This window comes from Oenanthe melanoleuca, chromosome 28 (genome assembly GCF_029582105.1).
Source record: "Oenanthe melanoleuca isolate GR-GAL-2019-014 chromosome 28, OMel1.0, whole genome shotgun sequence".
Classification (NCBI taxonomy): Eukaryota; Metazoa; Chordata; class Aves; order Passeriformes; family Muscicapidae; genus Oenanthe; species Oenanthe melanoleuca.
The window spans coordinates 3,991,907-4,008,716 of record NC_079361.1 but is presented as its reverse complement, the minus strand read 5'-3'; the positions used below and the strand labels follow the sequence as shown (position 1 = coordinate 4,008,716).

Here is a 16,810-nt window from a genome sequence, read left to right as displayed (position 1 = left end):
GGATCCGGGATTTTCCAGGATAACTCTCTCGGTTTCCCGGTACCGGGATTTTTCCAGGATAACTCTCCGTGTTCCCAGTACCGGGATTTTCCAGGATCCGGGATTTTTTCCAGGATAACTCTCTCCGTGCTCCCGGTACCGGGTTTTTTTCCAGGATAACTCTCTCGGTTTCCCGGTACCGGGATTTTCCAGGATCCGGGATTTTCCAGGATAACTCTCTCGGTTTCCCGGTACCGGGATTTTCCAGGATCCGGGATTTTCCAGGATAACTCTCTCGGTTTCCCGGTACCGGGATTTTCCAGGATCCGGGATTTTTTCCAGGATAACTCTCTCGGTTTCCCGGTACCGGAGGCTCTCAGGTCTCCCCCGCTGCTCCCCCGGGGCGGTGGCGGCGGCGGCTCCGCGCGGAGGGCCCGGGGGGACACGGGGGGACCCAGCCCGGGGGACACGGGGGGACACAGCACAGGGAACCGGAGCGGAGCGCGGCGCCGGAGGCCACCGGGCCCGGGCTGGCCCCGCGGGCGAGCGGCGGCGAGAGGCTCCCGACGGCCACGGCCGCGCGGAGCAGGGAGCGAGCGGCTCCCGGAGCCACCGGAACCCCGGTCAGAACCGGGAACCGCCGCTGTCCCGCCCCTCCCGGTTCTTCCTGAACCCTCGGAACGGCCGGATCCCCGCTCAGAACCGGGAACCGCCGCTGTCCCGATTCTTCCCGAGCCCTCGGAACCACCGGAGCCCCGGTCAGAACCGGGAACCGCCGCTGTCCCGCTCCTCCCTGTTCCTCCCGAACCCCCCGATCCTCGGTCAGAACCGGGCATCGCCGCCCTTCTCCTCCTCCGTCCGGTTCTCCGGTTCCCCGTGCCCCCGGAGACCCGGTTAGAACCGGGCACGGCCGCTCTGCTCCTCCTCCCGGTCCTTCCCGAACCCTCGGAACCACCGGAGCCCCAGTCAGAACCGGGCACCGCCGCCTTCCCCTTCCCGGTTCCTCCCGTGCCCCCGGATCCCCGGTCAGACCCGCACACGGCCGCTCTCCTCCCGGTTCTTCCCGAATCTCCGGAACCACTGGAGCCCCGATAAAAGCCGAGCACCGCCACCCTCCTCTTCCTCTGCCCGTTTCTCCGGTTCCCCGCGGCCCCGGAACCTTCGGAACCCCGGGATCCCCGGTCAGAACCGGGTATCGCTGCTCTCTTCCTCCTCCCGGTTCCTCCCGAGCTCCCAGAGCCGCCGGATCCTCGGTCAGAACCGGGTATCGCCGCCCTCCTCCTCCTCCCGGTTCCTCCCGAATCCCCCGAGCTCCCAGAACCGCCGGATCCCCGGTAAGAACCGGGCACCTCCATCTTCCTCTTCCTCCTCCTCCGCCCGGTTCTCCGGCTCCCCGTGCCCCCGGATCCCCGGTCAGAACCGGGTCCCGCCGCTCTCCCGGTTCCTCCCGTGCGCCCAAATCCCCGGTCAGAACCGGGTCCCGCCGCTCTCCCGGTTCCTCCCGTGCCCCCGAATCCCCGATCAGAACCGGGTCCCGCCGCTCTCCCGGTTCCTCCCGTGCGCCCAAATCCCCGATCAGAGCCGAGCCCCGCCGCTCTCCCGGTTCCTCCCGTGCCCCCGGAGCCCCCGGTCAGAGCCGGGCCCCGCCGCCTTCCTCCTCCTGCCGGTTCTCCGCTTCCTCCCGCGCCCCTTCCTCGTTGAGATGCGATTTCCCCGTCCCCGCGTCCGCCGAGGGCCCCGCGCGGGGCTGCGGGGCCGCGCCCGCCGCTCCCCCGTTGGCCCCGGGCCCTTCGGACTTGCCGAAATTAAAGAGCTTGCCGGGGTTGAAGGGCTTGGTGGGCGACTGCACCTTCTCGGTGCCGCCCGCGTCCCGCTTAGTCTCGGGCGATTTGAGGAATTTGAAGCTGAGGAATCCCGGCAGTTTGTTCTCGCTGCCCGTGGGCGACTGAGGCGACCTGGCGGCGGTGGCGGTGCCACCCGCGGCGGCGCCACCCGACAGGAACTTGCCCTGCAGGGGGATGATCTGCTTCAGCTTCATCACGTTGTTGGTGGCCAGCAGCGAGCTGGGCCGCTTGGGTTTGTCCGGCCCGTGCGAGGAGGACCCCGCCGAGCTTTTCCCCTTGGCCTGGCTCTTGTCGTGCGCCGGGTCCTGCCCGGTGGCCTCGGCCTTGGTGGCCTCGTCGCGGGCGGGGTCGCGCTCCCGGCGCGCCTGCAGCTCCGCGTGGCGCTGCCGCTCCTCCTCCTCGCGTTTGCGGCGCTGCTGCTGCTGGAAGTGGTGCTGGGCCTGCCGCTCGTGCTTCTGGGGACAGCCAGGGGGACATCGAGGGGACACCGGGAGTGGGGCACGGCCCGGGGGAACGGGGATGGGGACAGCGAGGGGACAGAGAGGGGACACCGGGAATGGGGACAGAGAGGGGACACCGGGAGTGGGGCACGGCCGGGGGGCAAGGAGATGGGGACAGAGAGGGGACATCGGGAATGGGGCACAGCCGGGGGTACGGGGATGGGGACAGAGAGGGGACACCGGGAATGGGGACAGAGAGGGGACATCCGGAATGGGGCACGGCCGGGGGGAACGGGGATGGGGACAGAGAGGGGACAGCGAGGGGACACCGGGAGTGGGGCACAGCCGAGGGGGAATGGGGATGGGGACAGAGAGGGGACACCGGGAATGGGGACAGAGAGGGGACACCGGGAGTGGGGCACGGCCGGAGGGAACGGGGATGGGGACAGAGAGGGGACATCGGGAATGGGGACATCGAGGGGACACCGGGAGTGGGGCACGGCCGAGGGGGAACGGGGATGGGGACAGGGAAGGGCACACCGGGAATGGGGACACCGAGGGGACATCGAGGGGACACCGGGAATGGGGCATGGCCGGGGGGTACGGGAATGGGGACAGCAAAGGGGACACATCCAGGAGGGATTGAGCACGGGAACAGGGAATGAAATCAAGGGGACACCAGGAACGTGGACACATCCAGGGGACACAGGGCACGGGGACAGCCCAGGGTGGCCAGCGGCCATGGGGACACCTTGGGGACACCTTGGGGACGCCCTGGGGACACCCTGGCAGGACCCACCTTGAAGGCCTCGCGGCGCTGGTACTCCAGCTTGGCCATCTCCTCGGCCACCCAGGCGGGGATGTCGGGAATGGCCACCTGGATCACGTACTTGAGCAGCAGCGCGAAGTGCTGGGGACACGGGACATGGGGACATGGGACACAGGACATGGGACATGGGGACACGGGGACACGGGACATGGGACATGGGGACATGGGGACACGGGGACACAGGGACCCGCTGAGCACTGCTGGCTGCCCCAGTCCCAAAATACAGCCCAAATCCGGCCCAAAATCCGGCCCAAAATCCCAAAATATGGCCCAAAATCCCACCCAAAATACGGGCCAAAATCCCCAAATCCGGCCCAAAATCCAGCCCAAAATCCCACCCCAAATCCCACCCAAAATCCCAAAATCCAGCCCAAAATCCCACCCAAAATCCCAAAATCTGGCCCAACATCCAGCCCAAAATCTGGCCCAAATTCCCAAAATCCAGCCCAAAATATGGTCCAAAATCCGGCCCAAAATCCCAAAATCAGGGATGGGATTGTCCAGGGAATGGAGTGTTCATGGATGTCCAGGGATTTGAGTATCCAGGTATGTGAATGTCCAGGGAATTGAGAGTCCAGGGAATTGAATATCCAGAGATTTGAGTGTCCATGGAACTGAATGTCCAAAGATTTGAGTTTCCAGGGATTTGAGTGTCCAGGGGTGTGAATATCCAGGAATTTGAGTGAGTGTCCAGGGAATGGAATGTCCAGAGTGTCCAAGGAATGGGATGTCCAGGAATTTGAGTGTTCGGGAATGGAATGTCCAGGAATTTGAGTGTCCAGGGAACTGAGTGTTCAAAGATTTGAATTTCCAGGGATTTGAGTGTCCAGGGGTGTGAATATCCAGGAATTTGAGTGTCCAGGGAATGGAATGTCCAGAGTGTGCAAGGAATGGGATGTCCAGTGATTGGAGTGTCCAGTGATTGAAGTGTCCAGGAATTTGAGTGTCCAGTGATTTGAGTGTCCAGTGATTGGAATGTCCAGGAATTTGAGTGTCCAGAGATTTGAGTGTCCAGTGCTTTGAGTGTCCAGTGATTGGTGTGTCCAGGAATTTGAGTGTCCAAGGAATGGGATATCCAGGAATTTGAGTGTCCAGTGATTTGAGTGTCCAGTGATTGGAGTGTCCAAGGAATGGGATGTCCAGGAATTTGAGTGTCCAGTGATTGGAGTGTCCAGGAATTTGAATATCCAAGGAATGGGATGTCCAGGAATTTGAGTGTCCAGTGATTTGAGTGTCCAGTGCTTTGAGTGTCCAGGCTACCCACCCACCCACACCCCCTTTGACCATCCCCCCATCCCCCCCACTGCCCCCATCCTCACACCCCCAACCCCAACAACCAAACCCTGAGACCCCCCAACCCCTGCAGACCCCAGACCCCGCGGTGACCCCGGCCAGCCCCCCGTACCTCCAGCACCACCACGGACACGATGGCCCCCTCGGGGCTGAGCCACGGGAAGAGCCGCTGCAGCTGCCCACACTGGGCTATCAGGTAGCAGTTGACCACGATGGCCAGCACGCCCATGGCCTCCATCACCTTCTGCAGGAGCACAAATTTGTTTTTTTCTGTGAGACAATGTGGCCAGAAATGTGGATTCTGTCCCCAGCTGTAGAGCTCTTATCTCCTGGCACGTATTATCTGCTAATGGGCCGTCTTTAAACCAGCTGGGGCAATCATCTTTATCTTTAACATCACCTTTAATCATCTTTATCTGTAACATCACCTTTAATCATCTTTATCTTTAATCATCTTTAACATCACCTTTAATTATCTTTATCTTTCCACAGCTCATCCTCCTTCCAGGAGATATCTCCTGTTAATGGGACATCTTTAAACCAGCTGAGCAATCATCTTTATCTTTAACATCACCTTTAATCATCTTTATCTTTAATCATCTTTATCTTTAACGTCACCTTTAATCATCTTTATCTTTAATCATCTTTATCTTTAACATCACCTTTAATTATCTTTATCTTTCCACAGCCCATCCTCCCTCCAGGAGATATCTCCTGTTAATGGGCCAAGTGTTAAAAATCATGTGGTAAAATCACCTTTATCTTTCCCCAGCCCATTCTCCCTCCAGGAGATATCTCCTGTTAATGGGACATCTTTAATCCAGCTGGGCAATCATCTTTATCTTTAATCATCTTTATCTTTAATAATCTTTATCTTTAATCATCTTTATCTTTAATCATCTTTATCTTTAATCATCTTTATCTTTAACATCACCTTTAATCATCTTTATCTTCCCACAGCCCATCCTCCCTCCAGGAGATATCTCCTGTTCATGGCCAGTGAGTCCCAGGGCATGACTGATAAAATTCCATCATCCCACTGGGAGATGCTCCAGCCAGGGGAGGAGCCAAGCCTTTCCTACCCAGAGAAAAACTGAGATTTGGGACAGCAAGTTTCCACATCATCCCTGGAGCTTCAGAGGAAACTGCACCTTCTCCAGGAGCACTGCTCCAGCTGAACCACATCTGCCCCTGCAGGAGGATGCAGCCACCATTGAATGGGACTGTGCCAACACCCTGACTGACTGACGGGTGTCAGCTTGGATTCTGACTCTGGCAGGGTTGGGATTGTTCTGTGTAACACTGCATTTCTATTTTAATTTTCCTAGTCAATAACTGTTATTCCTAATTCCCCTATCTTTGCCTGAGAGCCCCTTAATTTCAAAATTATAATAATTTGGCGGGAGTGGGGTTTACATTCTCCATTTCTAAGAGATGTTTCTGATTTTATTGGCAGACACCTGTCCTTCAAACCAGGACAGACAGCCCACACCCCAGGGTGACCCCAGGGTGTCCCCAAATGTCCCCAGGGTGTTCCCAAGTGTCTCCAAGTGTTCCCAGGGTGTTGCCAGGGTGTTCCCAAGTGTCCCCAGCTGTCCCAGGTGTCCCCAAGTGTCCCCAGCTGCCCCCAGGTGCCCCAGCTGCCCCCAGGTGCCCCAGCTGCCCCCAGGTGTCCCTGGTGTTCCTAGGGTATCCCCAGCTGTCCCAGCTGCCCCGCTGTCCCCAGTGTCCCCTGTGTCCCTGCTGTCCCCGCTGTCCCCAGGTTATCCCCAGCTGTCCCCGCTGTCCCCTGTGTCCCAGCTGCCCTCAGCTGTCCCCTGTGTCCCCTGTGTCCCCGCTGCCCCTGTGTCCCCTGTGTCCCTGTGTCCCCGATGTGTGTCCCTGCTGTCCCCTGTGTCCCCGCTGTCCCTGCTGTCCCCATGTCCCCTGTGTCCCTGTGTCCCTGTGTCCCCTGTATCCCTGCTGTCCCTGTGTCCCCGCTGTCCCCTGTGTCCCCGCTGTCCCTGTGTCCCCGCTGTCCCTGCTGTCCCCGCTGTCCTGCTGTCCCCATGTCCCCGCTGTCCCCAGGTTGTCCCTAGTGTATCCCCAGCTGTCCCTGTGTCCCCATGTCCCCGCTGTCCCCGTGTCCTGTGTCCCTGTGTCCCTGCTGTCCCCCGTGTGTCCCCGCTGTCCCCGCTGTCCCCTGTGTGTCCCCGCTGTCCCCGCTGTGTCCCCGCTGTGTCCCTGTGTCCCCTGTGTGTCCCCGCTGTCCCCGATGTGTCCCCTGTTTGTCCCTGTGTCCCCGATGTGTCCCCTGTGTCCCTGCTGTCCCCGCTGTCCCCGCTGTCCCCATGTCCCCGCTGTCCCCTGTGTCCGTGTCCCTGTGTCCCTGTGTCCCCGCTGTCCCCTGTGTCCGTGTCCCTGTGTCCCTGTGTCCCCGCTGTCCCTGTGTCCCCCGTGTCCCCTGTGTCCCTGTGTCCCCGCTGTCCCCGCTGTGTGTCCCTGCTGTCCCCTGTGTCCCCGCTGTCCCTGCTATCCCAGCTGTCCCCGCTGTCCCTGCTGTCCCCTGTGTCCCCTGTGTCCCCGCTGTCCCTGTGTCCCTGTGTCCCCGCTGTCCCCTGTGTCCCCGCTGTCCCTGTGTCCCCCGTGTCCCCTGTGTCCCTGTGTCCCCGCTGTCCCCGCTGTCCCCTGTGTCCCTGCTGTCCCCTGTGTCCCCGCTGTCCCTGCTATCCCAGCTGTCCCCGCTGTCCCTGCTGTCTCCCGATGTGTCCCCGTGTGTCCCCATGCTGTCCCTGCTGTCCCCGATGTGTCCCTGCTGTCCCCGTGTGTCCCCGTGTGTCCGTGTTTCCCTTTGTGTCCCCGTGTCCCCTGTGTGTCCCCATGCTGTCCCCGCTGTGTCCCCGCTGTCCCCGTGTCCCCTGTGTCCCCGCTGTCCCCATGTCCCCGCTGTCCCGCTGTCCCCTGTGTCCCTGTGTCCCCGCTGTCCCCGATGTGTCCCCGCTGTCCCCCGTGTGTCCCCGCTGTCCCCGCTGTCCCCTGTGTGTCCCCGCTGTCCCCGCTGTGTCCCCGCTGTGTCCCTGTGTCCCCTTTGTGTCCCTGCTGTCCCCGATGTGTCTGTGTGTCCCTGTGTCCCCTGTGTGTCCCCATGTGTCCCCGCTGTCCCCATGTCCCCGCTGTCCCCGCTGTGCCCTGTGTCCCCGTGTCCCCTGTGTCCCTGCTGTCCCCGGTGTGTCCCCGCTGTCCCAGCTGCCCCTGTCCCCTGTGTCCCCATGCTGTCCCTGCTGTCCCCTGTGTGTCCCCGCTGTCCCCTGTGTCCCCGCTGTCCCCTGTGTCCCCGCTGTCCCAGCTGCCCTCAGCTGTCCCCGTGTCCCTGTGTCCCTGCTGTCCCCAGTGTCCCTGTGTCCCCGCTGTCCCAGTGTCCCTGTGTCCCCTGTGTCCCGCTGTCCCTGTGTCCCTGTGTCCCGCTGTCCCTGTGTCCCTGTGTCCCGCTGTCCCTGTGTCCCTGTGTCCCCATGTCCCCGCTGTCCCTCTGTCCCACCTGCCAGTGGCCGATGCTGTGCGCGCGCTGCCCGAAGGGTCTCTGCAGCCCCGTGCACAGCTTGAAGGCGTCGCTGCGGATCTCGATGACGTTGTTGACCAGCGCGCACATGGCGGCCAGCGGGAAGGCGGAGGAGAAGAGCACCACGTAGCCGAACTGGATGAACATCTCCTGGTAGTCCTGGAACGTGTCCTGGGGGGCGAGAGCGGCGTGGCTGGGGCGGGGACGGGGCTGGGGGGGTCCCGGTGGTCGTGGGGGCACCTCGGGGGGGACACCAGGAGCAGGGACACCTTGGGGAGGTCACCAGGAACAGGGACACACTTTGGGGATCCTGGTGGCCACAGGGACACCTCAGGGGAGGTCACAGGACACTTTGGGGATCCTGGTGGCCACAGGGACACCTCGGGGGGGACACCAGGAACAGGCACACTTTGGGGAGCCCAGGGGAAACCTTGGGGATCCTGGTGGCACCAGGGACACCTTGGGGGGCCACCAGGAGCAGGGACACTTTCGGGAGCCCACAGGTCACTTTGGGGATCCTGGTGGCCACAGGGACACCTTGGAGAGGTCACCAGGAACAGGAACACACTTTGGGGATCCTGGTGGCAACAGGGACACTTTGGGGAGGTCACCAAAACCAGGGACACTTTGGGGATCCTGGTGGTCATGGGGACACCTCGGGGGGGCCACCAGGAACTGGGACACTTTGGGGAGCCCCCGCGGCCATGGAGTCACCTTGGGGGGGCCACCAGGAACAGGGACACACCTTGGGGGTCCTGGTGGCCACAGGGACACCTCAGTGGGGACACCAGGAACAGGGACACTTCATGGATCCTGGTGGCACCAGGGACACCTTTGGTAGCCCACGGGACACCCTGGGGATCCTGGTGGTCGTGGGGACACTTCGGGGGGGACACCAGGAACAGGGACACTTTGGGGAGCCCAGGGGAAACCTTGGGGATCCTGGTGGCCATGGGGGCACCTTGGGGGGCCACTAGGAGCAGTGACACACCTTGGGGGTCCTGGTGGCCACAGGGACACCTCGGGGAGGCCACCAGGTCCAGGGACACTTTGGGGATCCTGGTGGCCACGGGGACACCTCAGGAAACCCCAGGAGCGCCTCGGGAAGCCAAACAGGTCCAGGGACAAGGTGACAAAGGGGGACAAAGGTGACAAAGGTGACAAAGGCCACCCCACCTCGTACTTCTTCATGCAGCTCTCCACCTCGGCCTGCGTCAGCTGCGTGGAGAAATCCTCCTCGGGCGGGTCAATCCACGAGGCGCGGTTGCGCTTCCTCCCTTCCTCCTCGCCCTCCTCCTCCTCCCTCCTCCTCCTCCTCCTCGCCGCCGGTTCCGCCGCCCCGGGGCTGGCGGGCCGCCCTTCGGCCTCCTCCTCCTCCTCCTCCTCCTCGTCGTCGTCGTCGCCCAGCTCGAAGGCGGCGGCGGGGTCCACGCCCTTCTCCACCATGGTGGGGCTGCCCTCCTCCAGGCAGGGCTCGTCCCCGGGCCCGGCGGGCTGGGCGCGCCGCTGGCCGCGCTCGGCGAAGCTCACCTTCCTCAGCTTCAGCCCGCAGTCCAGCGCGCCCTCCTCATCCTCCTCCTCATCCTCCGAGCCGCGCCGCTCTTCCTCCCCTCGCTGCTCCTCCTCCTCCTCCTCCTCGGGCGCCCCGCAGCCGCCGTTCAGGCATTTTTTCCGCACCGGTGGCCGCGGGGCGAGCGGGCGGAGCAGGGCGCGGGCGAGCTGGCGCAGGTGGCGCAGGCTGAGGTCGCCGCGCCGGAGCCGCCGGTACAGGTGCGGCTGCGACACCTCGCGCACGTTCTGCAGGAACTGCCGCGTGATCAGCAGCGTGGCCAGCATCTGCGGCGACACGGTGGCCAAAGCGGCGGGGGTCACCTCCCCGGACGCGCCCCGCTGGGGGGACAAGGCGTGGGGGACACGCCGGGGGTGGTGCTGTGGGGTTTCTGCTCCCCGCTGAGCTGTCCCTGCTCCTCTCTCTTGTCCCCGTGGTGTCCCCACTCGCCCTGTGGTGTCCCTGCTCCTCCTCTGGGTGTCCCCGTGGTGTCCCCACTCCCCCTCTGGTGTCCCTGTAGTGTCCCCACTCCCCCTGTGGTGTCCCTGCTTCTCTTTGTTGTCCCCAGGAGGTCCCTGCTCCTCCTCTGGTGTCCCCGTGGTGTCCCCACTCGCCCTGTGGTGTCCCTGCTCCTCCTCTGGGTGTCCCCGTGGTGTCCCCACTCCCCCTGTGGTGTCCCTGCTCCTCCTCTGGGTGTCCCCGTGGTGTCCCCACTCCCCCTGAGCTGTCCCTGCTCCTCCTCTGGTGTCCCCGAGGGATGTCCCTGTTCCTTCTGTGGCGTCCCCTGCTCCTTTCTCTTGTCCCCACGAGGTCCCTGCTCCTCCTCTGATGTCCCTGCTCCTCCTGCGATGTCCCCGAGGGATGTCCCTGTTCCTTCTGTGGTGTCCCCTGATCCTCTTTGTTGTCCCCGTGGTGTCCCGACTCCCCCTGGGCTGTCCCTGCTCCTCCTCTGGTGTCCCCACTCCCCCTGTGATGTCCCCGAGGGATGTCCCCACTCGCCCTGCTGTGTCCCTGCTCCTCTCTCTTGTCCCTATGGTGTCCCTGTTCCCCCCGTGATGTCCCCGAGGGATGTCCCTGCTCCCCCTGTGGTGTCCTCTGCTCCTTTCTCTTGTCCCTATGGTGTCCCTGCTCCTCCTCTGGTGTCCCTGCTCCTTTTCGTTGTCCCCAAGGGGTCTCTGCCCCTCCTGTGCTGTCCCTGCAGGGTCCCTGGTCCTTCTGTGATGTCCCTGCCCCTCTTGGGATGTCCCTGCTCCTCTCTCTTGTCCCCAAGGGGTCTCTGCCCCTCCTGTGCTGTCCCAGGAGTGCCCGGGACAGCTGGGGACACCGCTGTCCCCTGAGTGTCCCCATGGCCAAGGGGGGTTGGGGACACCGCTGTCCCCTGAGTGTCCCTGTGGCCAAAGAGGGACTGGGGACATCGCTGTCCCCTGGCTGTCCCCATGACCAAGGGAGGCTGGGGACACTGCTGTGCCCTGAGTGTCCCCATGGCCATGGGAGGTTGGGGACACCGCTGTCCCCCGGCTGTCCCCATGGCCATGGGAGGCTGGGGACACTGCTGTCCCCTGAGTGTTCCCATGACCAAGGGGGGTTGGGGACACCGCTGTCCCCTGAGTGTCCCCATGACCAAGGGGGGCTTGGGGACACCGCTGTCCCCTCGCTGTCCCCTCCCGGTGCCCATCCCGCCCCTCCCCGCTCCTACTTTGGATACTCCCAGCGTCCAGCAAAAGCGCAGGAGGCGCCGGAGGAAGATGAGGGACAGGTGGAGGTGGAGGAGGATGGAGGGGAGCAGAGCCTCCCGGAGCTGCCGCGCGAGGCTCTGCGACAGGGACAGGATGAGCAGGAGCTGCGGAAGGGACACGGAAGGGACACAACGGCGACAGCGACACAGGGACACAGAGACACGCCCGTGAGCCGCGGGCACCGCGGGGACACCGCGGGGACACCGCGGGGACACGCGGGGGGGGTCGGTGATGGTGAGGGGGGGGGTGGAGCGGTGCTGGGGACAGTTTGGGGACAGTCAGGGGACAGCGTGGGGACATCTGTCCCCTCTCACCTCCTTGAGCCGCTCCATGTCCTTGAGGTAGAAGCCGATGTAGAAAAGGCTCAGGTAGGAGTTGACGAACTGGAACTGGCGGTGACAGCGGGGGTGGCACCTCGGTCACCGCCCTGTCCCCTCAGTGGCTCCCTCTGTGTCACCCTCGGTGGCGTCGCCAGCCCCTCTGGCACCTCTGCAGCTGCCAGGACCCCTGGGTGCCCTCTGTCCCCTGTGTCACCCGTGTCACCTCTGTCCTCTGTGTCCCAGTGTCCCCATGGTCCCATGTCCCTCACCAGCACGATTTTGATGATGAAGTGTCCCCATGTCCCGGTGTCCCCATGTCCCAGTGTCCCCAGCGTCCCCTCAATGTCCCCAATGTCCCCAGTGTCCCCAGTGTCCCCAGTGTCCCCATGTCTCCTCAATGTCCCATGTCCCTCACCAGCACGATTTTGATGATGAGGTGTCCCCAGTGTCCCCTCAATGTCCCCAGTGTCCCCATGTCCCCAGTGTCCCCATGTCCCCATGTCCCCATGTCCCCAATGTCCCCACTCAGGGTGTCCCCAATGTCCCCTGTCCCTCACCAGCATGATTTTGATGATGACGTGTCCCCATGTCCCCAGGGATGTCCCCAGTGTCCCCAATGTCCCCATGTCCCCAGTGTCCCCATGTCCCCAGTGTCCCCATGTCCCCATGTCCCCTGTCCCTCACCAGCACGATTTTGATGATGAGATGTTTCTCGTAGGCGCTCTGCAGCCGATAATTCTCTGCAGGGCACAGGGGGGGGGGTCAGGGGGTCCCAGAGCCACCCCAGGGCCACCCCAGGGCCACCCCAGGGCCACCCCAGCGTCCCCAGCTCACCCATGTCATTGAGCCACAAGGCCACTTTCTTGTAGAGCTCGTCACAGGCGGTGACAATGAGCGCCAGGATGATTTTGGGCAGGAAGCGAAGGACACGCGGCAGCTCCTGGACACTGAGCACAAACTCCTGTGGGGACAGGGACAGGGACAGGGACGGGACAGGGACAGGGATGGGGAGGGGACAGGGACAGGGACGGGACAGGGAGGAGACAGGGACAGGGATGGGACAGGGACAGGGACAGGGAGGGGACAGGGACAGGGATGGGGATGGGGACAGGGACAGGGACAGGGATGGAACAGGGATGGGACAGGGACAGGGACAGGGGCAGGGGACAAGGGACAGGATCAGAATTAGGATCAGGACCAGGAATGGGAACAGGGAAAGGAACAGGATCAGGAACAGGATCAGAATCAAGACCAGGACCTGGAGCAGTGTCCCTGTCCCCATCCCCTTCCATTGTCCCCTGTCCCTGTCCCTGTCCCTGTCCCTCCCTGTCCCCGTCCCTGTCCCTGTCCCCTCCCTGTCCCCTCCCTGTCCCCTGCCCTGTCCCTGCCTTCCCTGTCCCCTTCCCTGTCCCATCCCTGTCCCTGTCCCCTCCTGTCCCTGTCCCTGTCCCTGTCCCCTCCCTGTCCCTTCCCTGTCTCCTCCCTGTCCCCTCCTGTCCCCTCCTGTCCCCATCCGTGTCCCGGGCCGCACCTGCAGCTGGAAGCAGCCCAGCATGAGCAGGAAGACGAGGCCGAGGCAGGCGAGGCAGACGGGGAGGCTGACGAGGCTCTGGAACAGGAGGCGCTTCCAGGGCGGGTAGTAGAACTCCTCGGCGCTGGTCACCGGGCTGATGCGCTTGGTGCCCTGCGGGGGGCGCTGCGGCTGGCACCGCGCCGGGACCCGGGACCCCGGGACCCCAAAAACCCCCGGGACCCCAAAACACCGGGACCCCAAAACCCGGGACCCCAAAAACACCCGGGACCCCAACACCCCTGGGACCCCAAAACACCTGGGACTCACAGCCCCGGGACCCCAAAACCCCTGAGACCCCAAAACCCCCAGGACCCCAAAACACCTGGGGCCCACAGCCCCAGGACCCCCGGGACCCCAAAACACCTGGGACACCCAGGAACCCTCCTGGGATCCACAGCCCCGGGACCCCCCGGGACACCTCTGGGACCCCCCTGGAACCTCCCGGGACCCCAAAACCCCTGGGATCCCCCCGGGACCCTCCTGGGACCCACAGCCTCGGGACCCCCCTGGGACCCCAAAACCCCTGGGACTCCCCAGGACACCCCTGGGACCCCAAAAACCCTGGGACCACACTGGGACCCCCTGGAACCTCAAAACCTCCGGGACCCCCTGGGACCCACAGCCCCGGGACCCCCCAGGACTCCTCTGGGACCCCACAGAACCTGGGACGTCCCTGGGACCCCACAGCCTCTGGAACCCCTCTGGGACCCCAAAACCCCTGAGACCACCCTGGGACCCCAAAACCCGTGGGACCCTCCTGGGACTCCTGGGACCCCACAGAACCTGGGACCCCTCTGGGACCCCAAAACCCCTGTGATCCCCCCATGATCCCGGGGCTGGAGACTGAACCCCTCGGGGTGGGATCTCTCAGCTCTGGGGATGGGATGGGATCCCCCAAAAGGGATGGGAGCCCCCAAGGAATGGGACCCCCCAAAAGAACAGAATCCTCAAGGAATGGGACCCCTCCCCAGGGCTGGGACACCCCAAGGAATGGGACCCCCCAAAGAATGGGGCACCCAATGAATAGGTCTCCAAAAAATGGGATCCCCTGTGGAATGAGACCCCTCCCCAGGGCTGAGACCCCCAAAAGAATGGGATCCCTCAAAAAACGAGACCCCTCCCCAGGTCTGAGACCCCTCCCCAGGGCAGGGACCCCTCCCCAGGGCAGGGACCCCTCCCCAGGGCTGGGACCCCCAATGAATGGGACCCCTCCCAGGGCTGAGACCCCTCCCCAGGGCAGGGACCCCTCCCCAGGGCTGAGACCCCTTCCCAGGACTGTGACCCCTCCCCAGGTCTGAGACCCCTCCCATGGGCTGAGACCCCTCCCCAGGGCAGGGACCCCTCCCCAGGGCTGAAACACCTCCCCAGGGCTGAGACCCCTCCCCAGGGCTGCCCCCTCCCCCTGGGGCCGCTGACCCGGAACTGGGGCCGGGGCTCCTCCAGGGACTCCGCGGGCGTGTCCAGCGTCCCCCACTTGTAGGCGAACTCGGCCCCGCGGCGCTTCCACTCCTCCAGGAACAGCGTGGCCCAGATGACGTTGAAGAGCGCGAAGACCACGCAGGAGATGTCCTGGCTGGTCTGGGGGACACACGGCACCGGCTGCACCCGGGCCGGGCCCCACAGCCCCCAAAGGCGCCTCTGTCGGGGGGGGAATCGCCCCCGGCCCGCGGGGATGGAGGGGAAGGGTGGGGGAGAGAGGAAAATGCCAGGAGGAGGGTGGGAGATGCCAAAGAATAAAGGAAATCCCAAAAGGAGGGGTGGAAATACCAAAGAATAAAGGAAATCCCAAAAGGAGGGTGGGAAATCCCAAAGAATGAAGGAAATCCCAAAAGGAAGGTGAAAAATCCCAGAGAGGGTGGAAAATACCAAAGAGGGATGGAAATACCAAAAGGAGGGGTGGGAAATACCAAAGAATAAAGGAAATCCCATAAGAAGGGTCAGAAGTCCCAAAGAATAAAGGAAATCCCAAAAGGAAATACCAAAGAAGGATGGAAATTGCAAAAGGAGGGGTGGAAATATCAAGGAATAAATGAAATCCCAAAAGGAGGGGTGGGAAATCCCAAAGAATAAAGGAAATCCCAAAAGGAAGGTGGGAAATACCAAAGAATAAAGGAAATCCCATAAGGAGGGTGGGAAATACCAAAGATTAAAGGAAATCCCATAAGAAGGGTCGGAAATCCCAAAGAATAAAGGAAATCCCATAAGGAAGGTGAAAAATCCCAAAGAGGGTGGAAAATACCAAAGAGGGATGGAAATCCCAAAAGAAGGGGTGGGAAATACCAAAAAATGAAGGAAATCCCAAAAGGAGGGGTGGAAAATCCTAATAAAAGAAAACCCTAAAAGGACGGATGGAAAATCCCAAAGAGGGATGGAAATCCCAAAAGGAGGGGTGGAAATACCAAGGAATAAATGAAATCCCAAAAGGAGGGTGAAAAATCCCAAAGGATAAAGGAAATCCCAAAAGGCACAGAACTCCTTAAAGGAGTTTGGGAACCCCAAGAAGGGATAAAAACCCCTGTGAAATTTTGGGACCCCTTTGGAAAGTTTGGGAGCCCCAAAAGGGACAGAACCCATCTGGAAGTTTGGGACCCCTGTGCAATTTTCAGACCCCTGAGTAATTTTGGGGTCCCCCCTGTGTAATTTTGCCCCACCCCCCCGCGTATTTCGGGGTCCCCCCGTGTATTTCGGAGTCCCCCCGTGGTTTTGGGGTCCCCCCTGGTTTCGGGGTCCCACCTGGTCGCTGTGGGTCAGGCCGTAGAGCAGGGAGCCGAACACGGCCGGGTACAGCATGGCCGAGGTGTAGAAGCCCAGCCAGGCGAAGTACATGGCGATCTTCACCCCAAAATAGTCACAGATCTCGTCTGGGGGGGCACGCGGGGTCAGGGGGGGGTCAGGGGGGGTCAGGGGGGCGGCACCCCAAAAAAAAAAACGACGGAGGATCTCAAAAAAACCCGCCAGGGGGGTCATAAATGTCAGGAAAGGGGCTGGGACCCCAAAAAATCCTGATGGGACCCCAAAAAATCCTGATGGAGTCACCACAAATGGGACCCCAAAAATCCTGATGGAATCCCAATGGGACCCCAAAAAATCCTGATGGAGTCACCACAAATGGGACCCCAAAAAATCCTGATGGAATCCAAATGGGGGAACCCCAAAAACCCAGCTGGGATCCCAAATGGGACTCCAAAAAATCCTGATGGAATCCAAATGGGACCCCAAAAAATCCTGATGGAATCCCAAATGGGACCCCAAAAACCCCACCAGGGTCACCCCAAACCTCCTGGGACCCCCAAAACCCAGCTGGGATCCCAAATGGGACCCCAAAAAATCCTGATGGAGTCACCCAAATGTGATCCCAAAAAATCCGGATGGAATCCCAAATGGGACCCCAAAAAATCCTGCCAGGGGATCCCAAAAAACCCCATTAGGGTCATCACAAATGGGACCCCAAAAATCCTGATGGAATCCAAATGGGACCCCAAAAAATCCTGATGGAATCCCAAATGGGACCCCAAAAAATCCTGATGGAGTCACCACAAATGGGACCCCAAAAAATCCTGATGGAATCCCAAATGTGACCCCAAAAACCCCACCAGGGTCACCCCAAACCTCCTGGGACCCCAAAAACCCAGCTGGGATCCCAAATGGGACCCCAAAAATCTTGCTAGGGTCACCACAAATGGGACCCCAAAAATCCTGATGGAATCAC

The 16,810-nt window shown here is 62.0% G+C and overlaps 1 protein-coding gene across 2 annotated transcripts in view; it reads right to left on the bottom strand.

The window, feature by feature from the left end:
- Positions 1-1,238: 1,238 nt before the first annotated feature.
- ANO8 (anoctamin 8) overlaps positions 1,239-16,810 on the bottom strand; it is a 29,475-nt gene continuing 13,903 nt past the window's right edge. Inside the window, exons 7-18 of one of the 2 annotated variants that reach the window (XM_056512380.1) lie at positions 15,835-15,962; positions 14,518-14,679; positions 13,060-13,212; positions 12,363-12,489; positions 12,213-12,268; positions 11,523-11,597; positions 11,169-11,312; positions 9,100-9,759; positions 7,903-8,094; positions 4,498-4,629; positions 3,063-3,173; positions 1,239-2,278 (exon numbers count right to left, since the gene is read on the bottom strand). In XM_056512380.1, the coding sequence (XP_056368355.1) occupies positions 1,610-2,278; positions 3,063-3,173; positions 4,498-4,629; positions 7,903-8,094; positions 9,100-9,759; positions 11,169-11,312; positions 11,523-11,597; positions 12,213-12,268; positions 12,363-12,489; positions 13,060-13,212; positions 14,518-14,679; positions 15,835-15,962 (2,609 nt within the window). In that variant the 3' untranslated portion in view covers positions 1,239-1,609. The remainder of the gene's footprint in view (positions 2,279-3,062; positions 3,174-4,497; positions 4,630-7,902; positions 8,095-9,099; positions 9,760-11,168; positions 11,313-11,522; positions 11,598-12,212; positions 12,269-12,362; positions 12,490-13,059; positions 13,213-14,517; positions 14,680-15,834; positions 15,963-16,810) is intronic. The other variant, XM_056512381.1, reaches the window with a different exon arrangement.